General features: G+C 38.6%; 1 protein-coding gene across 1 annotated transcript; it reads right to left on the bottom strand.

The window, feature by feature from the left end:
* Positions 1–1132: 1132 nt before the first annotated feature.
* On the bottom strand, positions 1133–19726 carry LOC111875329 (UDP-glucuronic acid decarboxylase 1). Its single transcript, XM_023871481.2, has 8 exons — positions 19547–19726; positions 17382–17668; positions 12506–12791; positions 10548–10661; positions 3030–3217; positions 2704–2836; positions 2148–2281; positions 1133–1362 (listed from the first exon to the last, which is right to left on the bottom strand). The coding sequence occupies exons 1-8, from the start codon at positions 19611–19613 to the stop codon at positions 1231–1233; spliced, it is 1341 nt and encodes a 446-aa protein (XP_023727249.1). The 5' UTR covers positions 19614–19726; the 3' UTR covers positions 1133–1230.
* Positions 19727–19777: the final 51 nt, after the last annotated feature.

The following is a 19777-nucleotide window of genomic DNA, read 5'->3' as shown; positions in this document are numbered from 1 at the left end:
GTGAAACGATGGGACAAGTGCCTCAATGTACAGGGAGATTATGTTGAGAAATAAAAGCATTTTTCAAACCAGTACTCTTTTTTTTTTGTTTCAGTTCTATATCCATTTGTAACTTACTTATTGACTTACCGTCGTATAATCTTATTTAAACTGGAGCAGCAGTACTGTTCCTTCTTCATAGCTTCAGGTACCACATGCTGTGATATTGACAAGGAACAGATACCTTTGTTTGTATGAAATAAATTACAATACCAGAAGGTCACTTAGAGATCATTGATTCTTCATGACAGATGTATTTCATATTTTGGCATATGCCAAGCGGTGACTCTGTAACAGCAACTGTTTCAGGGTAATGGCTCAGTAAACATGTTCCTGCGGCAATGAATAAGCATGCAACAATAAAGTTACCGTTGGAAATGCGGTGTTTCTGTGTGGTCCGTGCTGAGATGTTACAAGCAAGGGACAAATTCAGTTGTTAGTGAGTTCTGCAGGGGAGGCTGTGAAGTTAGAACCTGAATGCGCATGAAGCTGAGGAATCTCCACTGTTACGAGGTCGTTGCCAGGGAATGGTCTGAGGAGACATAGCAGGCTGGAAAAAGTCTTAGTGGGTACTGTGGTGATATGTGAAATGTGGAGATTAGTGGTGGTAGTGTAATCGTAGTTCCAAGTCATGTGTATAAGTGGTCAATAAATTCATCCACCAATCCAAACCTCATCTATAGTCACACACATGTGACAACTGGTGTCAGAAATAGTTGGACTGGAAACTACAGTGGATCTTGATTGTTATATCACCATACTATGGAAACTGAACAAATGACAGCACAGATGATGGGACGTCTGATAGAACATATAACAGCCAAGGTGGAAGCCAACACTGAAATGTTATAAGCAAGTTATTAGGCAGTTAAGTTCTGCATGGGAGGCTGTGAAGACAGGACCTGAGCGTGTGAAGCTGAAGAGTCTCCAATGTAAGAAGCTGTTGCCAGGGAACAGCTGGTAAAGATATGGCAGGCTGGAAGAAGGCTTAGCAGGTGCTGTGGTGATTTGTGAATTGTGGAGATCAGCAGTGGTGCTGTAATTATTTGTAGTTCTGAGACATGTTTATAAGTGGTCAATAAATCCACTCACCGATCCAAACTCAGTCTATATTCACACACATACACACGGCAATATTATAACCCATATACTGCACATGAACACAAGAGGTTTCAACACAAGGTTGAGTCTCTACTTTAAATCTTGTAGAGAAGACACCGTCCTTTCTTCTGGTCTGTAGAAATTTCGCTGGTCATGTGTAGCCCTCTGCAGTTCTTCTTCAAAGTAATGTACAGTCTTCTGGAGCCCATCCATCAGAGGCACCTAGTATCAAAGATAAAAATAACTAATGTGAACAGAGAAAAATACATAAAGAAGAGATCTGTGGTGGCTATACTGATCTCCTGATACTTTTAGGATATTTATCAGTTATAATGACTGGAATGGAACCTAAGACAGTGAAAACAAAAAAATACATGAAGAATACCATCTTCAGGGATGTAGCGCCATGTAGATCTTGTGTGACCTGATGTTTGAGAGGAACATATTGCATCCAATCTTAAGGGTAGAAAAATCCACGAGCGAGGAACCAGCGTGAGCAGGTGGCTGCTCACAAGAACAAAAAATAAAACAATTTGTAAGTAATTCAAAACAAAAAGCATTAATCACATTTCCTTATTTCAATTTAACTGCAGAGGCAGTCACAGTGCAAGCTGTGAATGTGGTTTTCAAAGTTGACAGTAATGAAGACATCTTTAAGAGTTGGACTGGCAGATTTCAATTCACAAATTGGCTTAGCAGCTAGAATTCAAAGAATGTAAGATTTTTCTAACCCCTAACCTATGATAGTGCGAAAGAAATATTGCTTATTTTGTAATGTTAATGCATGGGGCCCCTGTGTGACTGGCCTACCTGTCCCATCCTAGGGATGGCACAGCTGCCCTGAAAGAATGGTTTAACGGAAACACAGCCAATTTTCAAGTGGTTTTATAAACTGGGAAAGGATGAATTTCAAGAGAACAGTCTTAATAAATGGGTCCAACCACCATCAAAATCTTAAGTTACCAGTGACATTGTTACTTTAAATATAAAATGATAAATAGACATACCTTAGGCTCCCAGCCAAGATATTTCTTTGCTCGGGAAATGTCAGGCTTTCTTCTCTGAGGATCATCCTCGACAGCTGCCACTTGCTTGATTGTACTCGGTCTCCCAACCAGTCGTTTTATCATTGATGCGAATTCTGAAAAGATGAGATGGTTACTCTTTCTCAGTTGACGTTGAGGACTAGAGCGCACAGTCTAGAGTTCTCAGTCTGTTACTAGGCGCTTTCTGGTAACACGTCCAACAATGGCTATTCCTCTGCCTCTGGGCTCAAGTCTTCTTCACAGACTCCCATACAGTACTGACTAAGCTCTAACCTTGTCCCTTGCTTATAACATCTCAGCATGGATCACACAGAAAACACAGCTCTTCTATAGATGTGTTTTGATTTGAAAACACCATGGTTACATTCCTATCTGTTACTGCAGGAACATGTTTATCAAGCCGCTGCCAGAAACGGCCCTGGTATATCTGCCCAGCAGTTTCGCATAGCAATGGCTCTACAAGCTACAGTATGATTCCATGATCAGTGATGAATGTAGCTGGAAATGTATAACTTACCTTCAATTGTGTACTCAGTAGGATTCCCTAAATTGACAGGAAGAGTATAATTGGAAGCCATAAGTGCAATCAGCCCATCCACAAGATCAGAAACGTACTGAAAAGATCGAGTCTGCTTTCCATGACCATATATCTGTAATGAACAAGTAAATCAATCACTTCTATGCAGCTGTCTCAAGTTACGAATACAAGCAAGTAAACTACGTAAAAACAGAGACAGCAAGAGTTCTTAAGAAGTGTACAAGTGTGTTAATACTAGATACTCTCTCACCAGTTTTGTGGTGTGGTGGTTACACATGGGAAAAAAATATAAAATATGTTCTTACTGTAATTGGTTCATTCTTCAGAGCTTGTAATATGAAGTTTGATACAACGCGACCATCATCCATATGCATTCTTGGACCAAATGTGTTAAAAATTCTTGCTACTCTAACATCAACTTTTTCTTGTTTAGCATAAGCATAACTTAAAGTCTCTGCTACACGTTTGCCCTCATCATAGCAAGCTCTTGGACCTGAAAACATACAACGCATGTAACTTCAATATTACATTTGTATTAAATATATTATTTATTTCAGCGATGAAGGTATTTTCTTAATAATGCAGGGTGACACTGTAAGGAATTTAAAGATACGTAGCATAACAGAATACATGTCACATCCCAGAAGATTGTCATCATAGCTGAAAAACTGTTTATCACACACATCACCAGGTATTAAAATATTAAAAATATTGGAAAGCACACCATTCAAACATTTAACAAAATTGGGGTCATTTGTCATGGTAACACAACACTTGTGGAAGCAATTTAATTGTAATTAGCTTCTGAAGGTAAAGCTATCCCTGTAACAGGCCATGGAGGCCCACAGGGTTGAAATGTCAAGGCTCCCACATTTTTTATACAATTGGATCACAGGTGGCAGTGAGGTTGTCAACCTTACATGCTGGCTGCCTTTTACCCCCAGGAAGATCTGTGGTTCTCATTTCTGTTACACGCTGAGTCGACCCCAGAGCCAAAAATGCAGCTGGAAGGATTAGGTCAATTAAAAATCCAGTAATCTCATTGTGAATTAAACCTGTGACCTTCTGGCTTGTAGCATACTGCCCCTACCAACTACACTACTGTGTGCTACCCTGTAATTACATCACTCTGCAAGTAATCGTCTACAAATGATTTACAATTTCTTTGCTCAGAAGTGGGCTAACTACAGCAGCACCCCTTAGTTACACTCTCCTGGGGAATGATGAAAAATATTGTAAATTGAGGGAAATGCAAAAAATCTTAACATTTAGATGCAATGCTCAGCAAATAATGGAAGTGAATTACTGAGCAGCTGGACACTTTCACAGCACAGATATTGCTGAGATGGTAACTTGATGCATGGAGACCTTATAGTGAAAGAACACTGGAAAAGAGGATCATTCACCCGAAACTAAAATCATACAGCATCATGATAAAAGTTAAAATTATATGACAAAAAGTATGAAAATTTCTGCAAAGAATTAGTAATATATTACTTCTTCACAAAATAAGCTGATATTGTGCTATGTGTGGATCTTGTCTCTTTGAATGGCTTCAATTTCTTTGTCAAGTCTGTACCAAAACATTTCTCACACAGAATGACATGAGACATGCAATTTCCCACAGTATTAATGCATGACATCTCTTGCAAATGGGAAGGGACAGGAACTTTATCCTGATCCACCACATCAAGAAGTCCATTTGTCTCCCCACAAGCTGATCTACCCAGCAAGTCTACTTTTCTCTCTCTCTCTCTCTCTCATGCTGATTGTCAACTACTTAACACATTACAAGTTCTGCATCTAATTCAACAAAAGTAATGGATGCTCAACCAGAATTAAGATGCTGGGGTGAAAGTTTTCACAGTGGTGACTATGAAGACCTATGGTGACCTTGCAAGATATGTACCCACTTGGTACCCAAAGGAAATGATGGGGTGTGGTCCACCATTGAATGCTGAACTGCCTCAGCAAGAGGGAAAGGCTTGCATGCAGGATGTTCAAGGTTAACCTGGACTTTTTTCTTCTCCTGAAGATGTGGGCACTAGGAGAACACAACTTTCTTATGACCAGCTGCTGGTAACACTACACTCACTGCCTGGCAGGTGACCATGCGCCTTGCTTCTGTGCATTACAGCTAGTACAAGACAGCATAAGACCTTATCACTCCTAGTGCAGAACAGTGCTGTACCATTAAATGCCTGGTGAAAGAGAAAGTGAAACCAGCAGAAATTCTTCACAGTTTAAAAGCGCAGTGTAGGGAAGAAGCCTTGTCACATGCAAGTGTCTATTATTGGTACAATAATTTTTCTGAAAGCTGCAAAGAAGTTCAAGTTATGGCTCACAGCTGACAAGATCAGGGCAAGTGTGTTATGGAATTCAGGAGTGATTCACGTTTTCTTCCTCATGGTGTTACAATTAATGAGTAGCATTACAGTAACCTACTTTACGAAGATGTGCACCAAGCAATTCAGACGAAGACACTTGGGAAACTGTCAAAGATCATCATCCTACTACATGACGATGTTTGTCCACACATGACAAATTTTACAAAGGTGACAGTGGCAACAATGGGCCGAGAAATTGTGACCCATCTTTCTTACTGCCCTGTCTTAGCCTCCTGTGTCGGACCAACAATGCATCTAGGACAGGAATTTCAAACTGATGATGAACATAAACATGGCGTTCTGAAGTGAATGCTGCTGGCACCACTAGCTTGCCTGACAGATGGAAAAAATGTGCTAGTGTAAAGGAAGAATATTTTGAAAATAAGAGTTTGACAGTTCTGGCATGTACAGACTTCTTGTAAAAATATAAAGTCCAGGTCAACCTTGAACCATCCTTGTGTTAATCTCAACAGAGTTTTTGCCATAATGGCACAAATTCTTATGTCTAAAAAAGACACTCAACAGGTCATTTTGTAGTATGACTGCAATGAAGCAATCTTATCACACAGTGAAAGTGAGTTTAATGAAGATATAGTAGCATTGGGTGATAACATTACTGTGAGCAGAAGCTGTAACAAAATTTGGTTAAATCCACAACATCCTTGGAATTCTGGTGGTATCCAACCTTTCACTGGAGGTCTCAGTAAACTCAACATATAAGAGGCATCTCATGTGACCAAACTGTTGGCAATAAAGACTAATAAATACCATGAGTACAACAGATGTTTGGTCAAAATCAACACAAATGACAGGTGCCCATGGCTTCCTGATGTGACTTTACAGAATATGCACATATTTCTGGCTATAATAATGCAAATGGGAAATGTCACAGACACACTGAAAGATTACGGGTCTACCCCTGAACATTTCTATATCCCATTTTACAGCAGCATGACACATCACAGTAACATGATTCTATTGACTGACTCCTCCATACTGTGCCAGAAAAGCCGTCCATTGCTTGGCAGTGGCCAGCAAAAATGTTTCCATGGCAACCAAACCACACTCCTGCATCAAGAACAGCCAGGCCATTACTATGCAGCAGCCTGCTTAACATGTCACTCAACAGTAGAGGAATTCTGGGAAACTGTGCTCTCTGTTTCACTGGTGCTGAGGTCACATAACGAGAGCCAACAGGACAATTGTGAGTCAGAAGTGTGCAGTCGGAAGTTGGAGGCTGGGGTTGGTGATTACCAGTTTGGAGTTGCATTGTTAGATGCTGCTACCAAGCAATGACTAGCTAAGACACAGAAGGCTTAGTGTTTGCAGCAGTGATCTGTAGAGTGTGTAGATTAGTGAAACTTTTACAGTTACTTGCAGTGATGAGTCATAAGTGTGCAATAAACTCAATCATCAATCCAATCCCTGTGTTGATTCACTAACATATGACAACATTGGTGTATATTTGCTCAAAGCAAGACCTGTGGAGCCAGAGAAACAGCCGCTGCTAGCAAACGGCTCTGAAATAACATTCGTTTCTAGGCAATGACCGGTAAACAAACAATGGAATAATGTCTTAATGACCAAGAACAGATGGCCACTGCTATGGAACGGCTTAGTGAACACGTTCCCACTGCAACAGATACATATGCGACAGAGTAATGGTGTTTTATATGTGGTCCGTGCTGAGATGTTATAAGCAAGGGACAAGGTTAGGGCTTGGTCAGTTAGTCTGTGAAGAGAAAATTCAGTTGCAAGAGTACCCAGTTGGAAGGGAGCTGCCACTCAGAGTAGATGAGTGCAGAAGCTGAAGAATCTCCACATTAGAAGCCATTATCAGGAAACGCCTAGTAACAGACTCAGAACACTAGAATGTGTGTGTGTAACAGTTACTTGGAAAGTGTGGAGATCAGTGATAGTGCTATAATTAAGTCTTATTTAAAGTTGTGTGTTAAAGTGGTCAATAAATCCAATATCCAATATAAAACCCCACCAACAGTCATTCTAACACGTGACAATACATTAATATTTGTACATAAAGAACAATGAATCAACTAGACAAGGCTGACAAGAACTGTGACAGCCTGTAATGTAAGATCTTTCGTTGATAAACATAAACAAATAAAGCCTGCACTATGTTTTAGACAGCTGTTTTCAAGCAATACTGAGGTTAATAAAGCTTGGGAAACTATTAGAGAGAAGATAAAAATGTCTGCCAAAGAGAGTCTAGGTTATTATGAACCAAAGAAGCATAAGCCATAGTTTGATGAAGTATGCTCAGAATTATTAGATCAAAGAAAGCAGGCCAAATTGCAATGGTTACAGGATCCAAGCAAGTTAAATGGGGATAATCTGAACCATATAAGACATGAAACCAGCAGGCATTTCAGGAACAAAAAGAGGGACTATCTGAAAGACAAAATTGATGAGCTTGCAATGAACAGTAAGAACAAGAACATAAGAGATCTGTATAGAGGAATAAACGACTTTAGGAGCGGTTACCAGCCTAGTAGTAACTTAGTGAAGGATGAGACTGGTGATCTGCTTGCAGATTCCCATAACATTTTGAATAGGTGGAGGAACTACTTCTCTCAGTTATTGAATGTACATATGGTCAGTGATGTCAGGCAGACAGAAATCCATACAGCTGAGCCGTTAGTACCTGATCCTAGCCCTTTTGAGGCTGAAAGTGCTATTGCAAAATTTAAACGGTATAAATCGCCAGGTAGTGATCAAATTCTGGCAGAACTTATTCAAGCAGGAAGTGAAATGTTACGTTCTAAGATCCACAATCTAATTATTTCTATTTGGCATAAGGAAAAATTGCCTGATCAGTGGAAGGAGTCTATTATTGTACCAGTTCACAAGAAGGGTGATAAAAATGACTGTAGTAATTATCGAGGGATATCACTGCTATCAACTTCATACAAAATTTTATCCAATATTCTTCTCTCAAGGTTAAGTCCATATATAGATGAAATTATTGGGGATCATCAGTGTGGGTTTCGATGTAACAGATCATCTACAGATCAGAACTTTTGTACTTGTCAGATATTGGAAAAAAATGGGAGTACGATGAGACAGTACATCAGCTATTCATAGACTTCAAGAAAGCCTACAATTCAGTTAGGAGGGAAATATTGTACAATATTCTGATAGGGTTTGGGATACCCATGAAACTAGTTAGGTTGATTAAAATGTGTTTAAATGAAACGTATAGTAAAGGCCGTGTAAGTAAACATTTGTCTGATAAATTTCCTATACAGAATGGTCTAAAACAAGGATGCTTTATCGCCACTCTTTTTCAACTTTGCTTTAGAATATGCCATTAGGAAGGTCCAGGGAAACCAGGTGGGACTGAAATTAAATGGGACACTTCAGCTGTTGGCCTATGCCGATGATGTGAATCTACTGGGTGATAATATAGATACCATAAAGAAAAACACACAAACTTTAATTGACGCAAGTAAAGAGGTTGGTCTAGAAGTAAACACAGAGAAAACTAAGTATATGTTGTTGTCTTGTCACCAAAATGCAGGGCAAAATCATGACACAAAGATAGGAAACAGATGTTTTGAAAATATGGCACAGTTCAGATATTTGGGAACAGCAATAACACATCGAAACCTGATTCAGGAGGAAATTAAGAGGAGATTGAACTCGGGTAATGCTTGCTACCATTCAGTCCAGAACCTTTTGTCTTCTCATCTGCTGTCAAAAAACATAAAAATTTGAATATACAAAACTATAATTTTGCCTGTGGTTCTGTATGGGTGTGAAACTTGGTCTCTGACATTAAGGGAGGAACACAGATTGAGGGTGTTTGAGGAGAATATTTCGACGAAAGAGAGACGAAGTGACAGGAGGTTGGAGAAAGCTGCATAATGAGCTTCATAATTTGTAATCTTCTCCAAGTATAATTAGAATGATCAAGTCAAGGAGGATGAGGTGGGCAGGGCATGTACCACGAATGGGGGAGATGAGGAATGCATATAGGATATTGGTAAGAAAGCCAGAAGGAAAGAGACCACTGGGAAGACCAAGGTGTAGATGGGTGGACAATATTAAAATGAATCTTAGAGAGATAGGATGGGATGGTATGGATTGGATTGATCTGGCTCAGGATAGGGACCAGTGGAGGGCTCTTGTGAACACGGTAATGAACCTTCAGGTTCCATAATATGCTGGGAAATTCCTGAGTAGCTGCAGAATTGGTGGCTCCTCCAGAAGGGCTCAGCTCCATGAGTAAGTAAGTTTTCAAGCAAGACATTCCTAAGAAATGTAGACACATTGGTATAATGATCTGTAAACTTTGCAACAAGCCTGACTAATTTATGAGCGCATACTTGGGAAAGTGGCAAGTGAAACAGATACATTGACAGCTGCACATATGTTGGTGAAATATCTCACTAAGAAAGTATTTAAGATACTTAATGGCTACATCACTTTACCATCCTGTGGTAGTAAAATAGACCTTCAAAACTTCCATCTGACACTGGTTCAAAATTGTTGGAAATCAGTCCAAGAGAACTTCATCTTCAATTGATCCCACTCAGTGGCCAGTCAAATGCCCTGCCTTGACTGTCAACACACTGATAATTGTCCTGCTGCAGGACGGACAAGTAGTGTTGTGACTGCTTGGTGAAGAGGAAGAACAGCTGTCAAACACACGCATTTTGATTATATAATCTGCCTTGGTGATTATTTGTGTTTTCATATTTACCATACAGCTGTAAACTTTTAACTCAAGATGTAGGATTTGAGGTTCTCACAGCAGTGGTTATGAAGAGTTCTCTATCTTCTGGAATATAACATTGTGTATTCTGCTGAAAGTCAACTGACATTTCAGAGAAACATGTCACCTCCACCTCTACCTGCCAATGTTTTCACACTACTTTCTTGCTTGGCTTATTGTTTGACAGTGAAGATGGAGGCGACATTTTCCTCTGAAGTGTCAATTGACTTTCAATGGACTACACTCAAGAGTTCTGTCACAATGTGGGCAGGGATTTACTTCCAGAAATGTGAGTTCTGTATATTTGGATTCATTTACAAAATATTTTGTTTCATTTCAGGAGTCTGTAAATATTACTGGGAACAACAATTTTATACCAATATAAAAGGAGGACTACAGAATTCAGCAATTCATTACCTTTCAAGCAGTTGTTACTAAAATATTCAGCAGTTCTAGTTCCTAGGATATACACAATATATTTCTTCAATACCAACATCCATAACATTTAAGTCCTGCCCCCAAATTAAAATCTGGCTGCCAGCCATGGGTTTTAAACCAATAATCCCTGACAGTAAAGCTTAATATTTTAATTTAACCATTACCCAGGTCTCATAAATGGTATCACTTTATATGCGCACAGACGATCCATATTATTATTTTTGTTTCAAAGTAAAGCACACTGTATGTTACTGATCTCCTACCTATGGGATTAACATGACCCCAGTAACTCTCAGGCTGTGGATGTACCTCAGGATCTCCATACACTTCTGAGGTGCTGGCAATCAGCACCTTTGCTCCCACACGCTTGGCCAAACCTGCAGACATGTTAGTAATGAATACTCTGTGCCCAATAATCATGTTCAATATAACAAATGCATTATTTGCTACCATGCATATGCCACTGGTCTTAAATGTCCATTTATTGCAGACAAAAATCTGTTGCTGTAATGAATACAAAATTGTTTCACATTGTATTTGGTGCAAGTATTCAGCATATCAAAAAATGTTTCAAATAAAGATTGTACAAATAATGAAATCTAAAACTGTACGAGAAAGAGATCTATATTTTTATGTCAGATACAATCTTTTTTTAATAATATGCTGCTTTGCAAAACATTTAGTAAACTCTGATTTGGGCTTTACACATATCATGGGATATAATTAACTGGTATGCACAATTTAATTTTGATAAACCCCATGGCCCTATACCAGATTTTAATGAAATCCATCAAACAGTTCTGGAGATGAAACTAGTGAACACATACGTGCAATCTCCTTATTATGATTCCATTTTGTACACTGAATGGATAAAATGGATAACTAACAGAATGGCAGTTATACACACCTGAAACCAAAAAATATCTCCAAAATTTCTAAGATTTCTGCAACATGACACCATATTATGTAGTCTGGCAGACAGTACCATCTACCAAACTACATGGGGTGGATAAAATAATGGAAACACTAAGAAACTGAGGAATGGTATTTGTGTTGGCTACAAAAAAAATGAACTTCAGTTGGCAACAGTGAATGGTCTTTCATTTGTTACCATTCTGTTGTGCTTGTGTCAGTGCATTAGTGATTGTGTTGAGAGACAGTCTGGATGAAAGAATCAGAAAATGGGAGACTTGTCTGATTTTGAAAGAGGCCAGATTATTGGTGATTGTTTAGCTGAAGCATCAGTGATAAAAACTGCCATATAATTATGATGGTTGATGAATTTGAGTTGCCAGCTTGCTACATGCAAACACAGGCGAAAAATCCTCCTTAAGGAGAGAGAGAGTTATCCAGATTCTACCTACAGACTCTCAGTCCAGCTGATAAGCAATAGACAGCTTAAACTTCATGGCAGAGCCATACATAAGACTGCAATAGCTGCCTCCAAGTGGATCAGGGCATGGTAAAGTCAAAGCATCACTGCCTGATCTCCACCCAAGACCTGCTACTTAGGATCTCTAGGACAGCGAGTGCACTTTCACATTTAACACAGAGCCATCAGAAATGGGGTTCCCATGAATGGTCTAGAGAGGACTTGTGCCATAGAAATCCATGATGTGCATTCAAAAGTAGATTTCTATTCTTGCCTACATTCCCCGTACAGACACACAAGTTGGAAGTCACACAGAAATCATGGGAAAGCACCACGGAGATAGGAAAGATCCCTGCTGGTGGAACAGCTACAGATAACTGTATGGGGTTTGGAGCCAGTGAGGACAAAGGAAGATTTGGTTACAGAATTGGACAGATGTAAGAAAATGGAAGGTGAAAATGTGGGAAAGGGACACTTGCATGCCCCCATCAGGATGAGAACCAACCTACCTTGACAGGCCTACTTCTGGAAGAGGAGTAAGAACCATCACAATGAAAACAGTTTCTGCCTGATCTGCATGGATAGCTGCTGATCCAGTGACAGGATCATTGAGCAAAAAGTGCACATATGTTAGTTTGTACTACAGTCAAAGTGAGAAAACTGAAACGAGTTCTTGTGCAATCATTGACAAGAAACAAACAGCACTTGACAAAGTTAGTGGGATGAAATTATTTGGTAAAGAATGACACTCTTTATATTTCCTTTCTAAAAAGAGAGGCAGAACATTATGCAAGGAAATGAACATTATACTTCTCTAAATCAGCAATTATAATGTAATTGCATACTAACCTAACATATTTATTGTGCCCACTGTGTTGGTTTTAATAGTTTTAACAGGATTGTACATGTAATGTGGAGGAGATGCTGGACTAGCAAGGTGGTAGATCTCATCTACTTCTATATACAAAGGGTTTACAATATCGTGATGAATCAATTCAAAGTTCTCATGTCCAATCCAATGCTCCACATTCTGCTTGCGCCCAGTAAAGAAGTTATCTGCTACTATGACTTCATGACCAGCCATCATCAGTCTGTCCACAAGATGAGAGCCAACAAATCCTGCGCCACCTGTAATCTGAAAAGTAACAACTTTTCAGATGTGGGGAAAGGAATACTGTATTATCCGTCAAGATCTGTGGTTCTCATAGTGGTAAAAAATCATACCTTCTGGGTTATGACAACGTACAGGTGTTGGCAGCAGGTGGGCACATATTACCTTCATCTTCAGGGCTGAATTCAGAAGATGGAGGCGGTAAGTTCCTTCAAAATGCTAGTAGTATGCTACAACATGGTGTCATAACCCAGACAGCCACAATATGGGCATTTATTATCTCTTTATAAAAACTATAATGCAGTTACATACTGGAAGACTGAAGAAAGATAGGTAGCCAGGCAAATCATCCTATACATAATGACACTGACATGGGGCAAATCATTAGAGGACCAGCAGTTTCCTCCAGAATTCACAGTGACCTGCATGTATCAAACCAGAATCAGATCAGCTGTATTCTACAGCACCTTAACACAACATTCTCTGTGACTGACAGGCATCTGCAAATGAAAATATGTTCTAAACTTCACCAGCTGAAGCCTGTCGATGGTGGATCATGTCAGTGATGTGCATCATATTCATTACAACACATGTGGAAATATTTTGTCCATCGGATGATGGGCCACTTCCTGTCAGCATCATTATGTAGTGTGAATGAGCCTTCATACGTCTTTTACAAAATCTGAGATTTTTCCTGCAGTGAATATTAAGATTATGGTTTTCTAGAATACAACACCACATAGTCTAGTAGATATGTACCAACATTTCAGAGGAACCTGCTGTAAATTTTTCTACCCTGATGACAGAGGCAGCAAGATTCTCTGACAAGTCTGTACCTATCTGTGAGACTACATGGCTTCACATCCCAGAAGACTGTCATATTTATATACATGTTCTGTTCTTACAGACATGCTCATTCAACATTCCAATTCAAATTAAACTGAATGGAAATTTAAACTGCAATCTGAGTCAATTTTTGCTGTCTCTTACACACAACTAGCCGAGACAGGTAAAAGGTAAAGTTGTCCCTGTGCTCAACTAATTCCACACTATGCCATGAAGATGTGTGTAGGGGAGCGGATGTACAGATCCACATATTCTTGGCTTTGGCACTAGCTGGAGGACAGTGGTCAGCTTCAAGCCCCTGCCACCTTACCCCCAGGAAAAGAGCTCTCTGTACCCAACGGTGGGCCCCAGAACTGGTCTTGATGATATGGAGGGGAGAAAAATCTTGCCCCCATCTGGACTTGAATTCTGACCCTTGGCCATCCAGCCTGTAGCCTGCTGCTATATCAACTGCAAGATCCCTGCTCTTAAACAGCACATAATGTCATTTCTGCTAATAGACGTCAATCAGTTTTCCACACAAGATATTATGTTAAATCTTAGCTTTGGAAAATTGCCAAATAGTTTCACTAGAATAATATTCTCCATAATTTGAGTAAATAGCACAAGTAATGAGTGTGCACTAAGGTTAAAAATGTACATGAAACCATGACTTGTACATTCGAAAAATTAAAAATAGTGGTTATGCTGTGCAATACACAATGTGGCTGAGAAGCCACCATACTTCTAATTAATTTACTATGCATGCTATAGCACATTGTGAAATAGAGAGGTGTGGCAACAGTGTCAGTGGAACTAGAAAGTGGTGTGGCAACAATGTTGTCAGTTGCACCTGCTTGCAGGGCATAGTTAAAGATTCAATTGTATACTACAAGGCTGGGATGCATACCACTGTAATCCATAATGTTATTTATCATTTATCACACACCATCAATTACAACACATTTAAATATGATCTCAAAGTTTGTGACAGCAGAATCTGAATACAGTTATTGACTTTTTGGACATTATCCATCATCTTGTTTTTCATTTAATATCAATGTTTTGGAGACTTGATTCTATCTCCATCCTGATATACAAGCCTACTGTTTGGCTCAATTCTCAGAGCTGGTGCAAAGCCTCATGTGTGTGGAGTTTTCTGATGTTTGTCTTTAACTTCCACTGATGGTTTTGTTGTGTTTGGTTTATATATCCTGTCTTGTGTTGGTTCTGGTGTCCGGAGATAGGGTCTAGCTCTATCAATTGAGACTGACTTAAGTAGACATTTACCTGAGGATGGAGACAAAATACAGTATCTGAAATGTTGTTTTTAAATAAAAACCAGGATGATGGATAATGTCCAAAAAGTCAGTAATTGTACAACATGTCTTGGTTGGCTGTTTACCTGACATGTTTCAATGTCTACAACATTATCATAAGGGCCATATATTTTTATGTTATTTGATCTGTTTCATTCTGGTCTGTCACACTAACAATATTATAAAAGATAAAACAACACCGTCCAGTGTGACTGTTGAAGTTTTTACTACTTCAATTCTTAACACCCTTACATGTTTCGGTCCCTATAGACCATCATCAGAGGGACATCGATATTCTTTGGAAACCACTATTACAATGAGTGTTCTGAATGTTAAAATATATAAACATACAATGTTTGTAATGTCCAATATATACAAAATCCAAAGTTTTCACAATTACAGCGGTTGTCTTGGTATATTAAAGTTTTTTAAAACTTTCGTTATTTAAGTTAAAATTTACAAACCAAATAGGTACATGTCCCTTCTCTTATTGCCTTTCTTGATGGGGGCCGAACTTGTGCCACCTGTCTTTCTTGAGAAGGAGGTTCTTTGATATCATCCTGTGTTTATTCGTGGCATGCTGTGTTATTTTTACAAACAACAAACAAAATAAATAACAAAAGTTTTAAAAAACTTTTATATACGACAACTGCTGTAGTTGTGAAAACTTTGGATTTTGTATATATTGTGCATTACAAACATTGTATGTATATTTATTTTAACATTCAGAACACCCATTGTAATAGCGGTTTCCAAAGAGTATCAATGTCCCTCTGATGATGGTCTATAGGGACCGAAACAGGTAAGGGTGTTAAGAACTGAAGTAGTAAAAACTTCAACAGTCACACTGGACAGAGTTGTTTTATCTATTATAATTTTTATGCTAATTTGTAACATAAAAAATATATCCCTGATGATATTGTAGTTGTCAAAACATATAGCTTAAACAGCCAACCTAAATGTGCTGTAACTGAGGGTGTATGATAATGATAATAAATAAATATTCAGTTGAAAAGCAGTTAATAGCAAATGTGTGGGTGCACACATGACCACAAACAGGCCGAACAGTGGTCCAAATGATGACAGCATTCCATGAACAAGTTAACAAAGTGCCATCAAGGAAAGTGACATTGCTAGACTGGCAGAAGGTGCATTTGCCCTTGGAAGTGTCAAGTATTGACTGTGGAACGGACAAAGGAAAATGATCCTGACCACATGTGCAGCTGTTTCTGCCTTGGTTGATAACTACCCACAGAAACTAATGGGGAAATAATCAGCAGAGCTTTCATGTGCCATGATCAACAATGCCAGATCACATGAAGGACTTGAATTTGAAGGTGTGCTGCCCAAAATTCACAGATCTCCTGGACGTTGACATGAACTGATGCCACAACACGCCATGCAGGTACTTTTCACCGATGAGTGTGCAATTTATAACAACACCAAAGACAGAATTGTTGTGTCTTGGGCTAAGGGAAATCTGCACTCCACATTGCAGTTGGAAAATAACCCACTAAATATGATGCTGTGGGCTGGTATAACTACAATTTGTGATGGACAAAGTGGCGCTGGGGCAGGTTTTCCCCGAGTACTTCGGTTTCCCCTGCCAATCCTCATTCCATCAAATCTCCATAGGCATTACCACCAGTAAAGGTACAATAGGACATATGGAGGATTTAAGACCACATAAACTGTTTTCAAGACTAATTATACTGTCATATTATTATCTCTGTATTACTATATTATTATTATTATTATTATCATTTATTATAATTTGGCATAATATTTCTGTATTATTATATTCTTATTACTATTTAGTATTAGTAATAATATTAATCTATGACTTGTCCCATATCATGTATAATGATTCATGGATGAAATAAAATTGAATTGAATTGAATTGAATTGATTGGTCCCATTTCTTTAATGGATCTGTGAATGCCACATCTTATGCAGAAATGTTGGAGTAGTTAATACCGCAGATTAGGGACAGAGAACTCGTGGGAGATGTGTGGCTGAGGCACAACAGAGCACCTGCAGTGTGCATGATATTTTGGACTGATCATGGTTCACCAATGTTTCCCACACAATTATTCTGGCCATCACAATCTTACAACAGTGGACAACTATTCGCAGGGCATTATCAAGTGACTGCATATCTCTATCACAACAGTGATGAATTACATAGAGCTGGGGAATAGGCATTCACCACCATTACACCACAAATGCTTCAGCATGACAGAACATGGAGGTGCAAGAGGCTGTATTTTCAATTTGACTTGTCCTATGTCATGTATAATGATCCATGGATGTGAAGTGAATAAATAAATAAATAAATAAATACAATAGTGCGCATACAGATCCATCCGAAGGACAGTGACTCTCACCACATGGTATATTAAGTATGGTGACTTCTCTACAATCCTGTGCAGTTGCACTGGCTGCATATATGCAGTATTTTTGTACTTACAAGGATGCGTTTTCTTGATCTGTAATTCAGGTACTTTACATCTGGATATCTTTGAGGAATTCTCTTCTCAAGCACCTTCATTTTCTTTGCTAATTCTTTAATTTTCTTCCATACCTCCTGAAAGCTGTGGATATCACCTGGAGGTGAAATTTCATTCACCTGCGCAGCTGCATACTGGTGCGTGGTGTGAGGTACAATGTCGTTGAAGTGTCGTAATCTTCCTGATTTATCATGATAAGTGTAGGATATCTCCTCTGTATGGACCCAATTCTTGTATACACATAGTACTGAAAAAACAAACAACCACTGAAACACTCTTTCTTATTACACATTGTATTTACCCTTGTACCACATGCACTTTTTTCCTGAAAAACAGTTAATGAAGAAGTGGAAACTACATATATCATAACTGTTTTGAGCACAGCAGTGCCTAATGGTTTGTTATCATGTCACTTTCATTATTAGGCTTCTGCTGAACACTGGTGTCTGAAAAGTTGCCCTGCTAGGGCAGCAGCATGCAAAACACATTTACTGTATTTAAATTTGACCAAAAAGTACAATGAAATAAAGACAGCTATATATCAAGGAGGTCCTGTAAAGATGAATATATAAATTGTGACATTAGAGGAATATGGAAGAAAGATGAGGAGCTAATGGTATGATAGTTATACTTGTATATCACAAATGAGGAGACTTCTCATTGAAATTACAACAGACATTACATTAGTCTTAGTTGATAATCCATGAAGACATATAAACGGAAGGGAAAGAGATCTCCGTATATGTAAGATTTGAGGTTTTCACAGCGGTGACTATGAAAAAAGCAGTCTTCTGGGATTTGACACCGTGTATATGTGGTGTTAACCGACGTTTCGGAGGAATGTATCGCCTATATCTTCAGGGTAAAGGAAAAATCTCCATATAATCTCAGGCTCAGCACTACAGGAAGTTAATCAACCACCTTCACACTCCAGTTACATTAACACTGCAACAAGCAACTGGCTCCTAATACAGCAAACACAAGGCTGGGTGGACCTCCGATGTGATATTGAAGAGAAAAATCCCACAATGGATGTAGTGGTTAATGTACTATTCTAGTGCTTGAAAGGTCCAGGGTTCAGTTACAACTGTCACCATCTGTACGAATATGGTAATGACAACCACCTGAGGTGCCAGTATAGCCAACCTCTTGGACACATCACATACACTTCAGACACTTGATGGTATACAAGATAATATTTCTATGCACTAAGGCATGTTTCTGTTAAACCAGTTTAATCTGAGAAAGCATATGGAGGTTTAGAAGATGGACATCCCTGTTCTTTCTCTTTTAATTGTTCTGTACAGGTTAAAGTTTCTGCATTTTTCTTTATGGTATCTGTGTTATCTCCCAGTAGATTCACATCATCAGCACAGACCAGCAGCTCATATGTGCCATTTAATCAGCACAGATGAGCACCTGATGTGTCCAATTTAATTTCAGTCCCACCTGACTTTCCAGGACCTTCCTAATGGCATATCCTAGAGTAAAGTAGAAAAGTAGTGCCGATAAAGCATCTCCTTGTTTTAGACCATTTTGGATAGGAAAATTATCAGATAAATGTTTACTTACACAGACTTTAGTATAAGTTTCATTTAAACACATTTTAATCAGCCTAACTACTTTCATGGGTACTGTACACTACTTTCCTCCTATGTGAATCACTGGTTTTCTTGAAGTCGATGAATAGCCGATGTACTGTCTCACTGTACTTCCATTTGTTCTCCAGTATTAATTTGGAAACCAACAGTTATTTATGAATTTCGCATATGTGAAATTAGGATGCACAGGACTGATTCTGTTTTCTCACACGATCAAATCCAATTTTTGCATAAAATTATAATGAAAACTGAAAAGTAAAAAAAAAAAACCCACCAAAACTACTGTGGTTACGTTCCCAACATAACCTCAAAAACTAAACGAAAACTTTTGTCATGAAAATTTACACATCTTTCTCTTTTCAAGATACGATACGTAGTAGCCTAAGCACGTTTTGACCTACCCTTTCATATAATGGTTACGTAAGTTTTTGTGTCTTTCATGGAATCAAAACCAAACTGTATCATTGTCCATCAGGAATAACACCGTATTCCGAGAGTTATAATTTGTAAATATTTCTACCTACCAACAACGACACTAACTATTACAATCAGTAGCTGTTTTATATGTCTTGCTCCTGTAAACATTTCCATGCAAGTCTACTAGTAACTATAAGAGTATCAACCCTTATAATCACTATTTATATATGATGGTAAACAACTTTTAACTTCCCTTTCGCCATTTTTATCCTACTGCTCTACAATTAACAAAGAAAGATAAACCATTTTCCATTATGGAAATTACAAATTTGTGTTTA

This window comes from Cryptotermes secundus, unplaced genomic scaffold (assembly GCF_002891405.2).
Source record: "Cryptotermes secundus unplaced genomic scaffold, Csec_1.0 scaffold1789, whole genome shotgun sequence".
Taxonomy (NCBI): domain Eukaryota; kingdom Metazoa; phylum Arthropoda; class Insecta; order Blattodea; family Kalotermitidae; genus Cryptotermes; species Cryptotermes secundus.
Note: the sequence above shows the minus strand (reverse complement) of the source record. Positions and strands in the feature narration are given on the sequence as shown.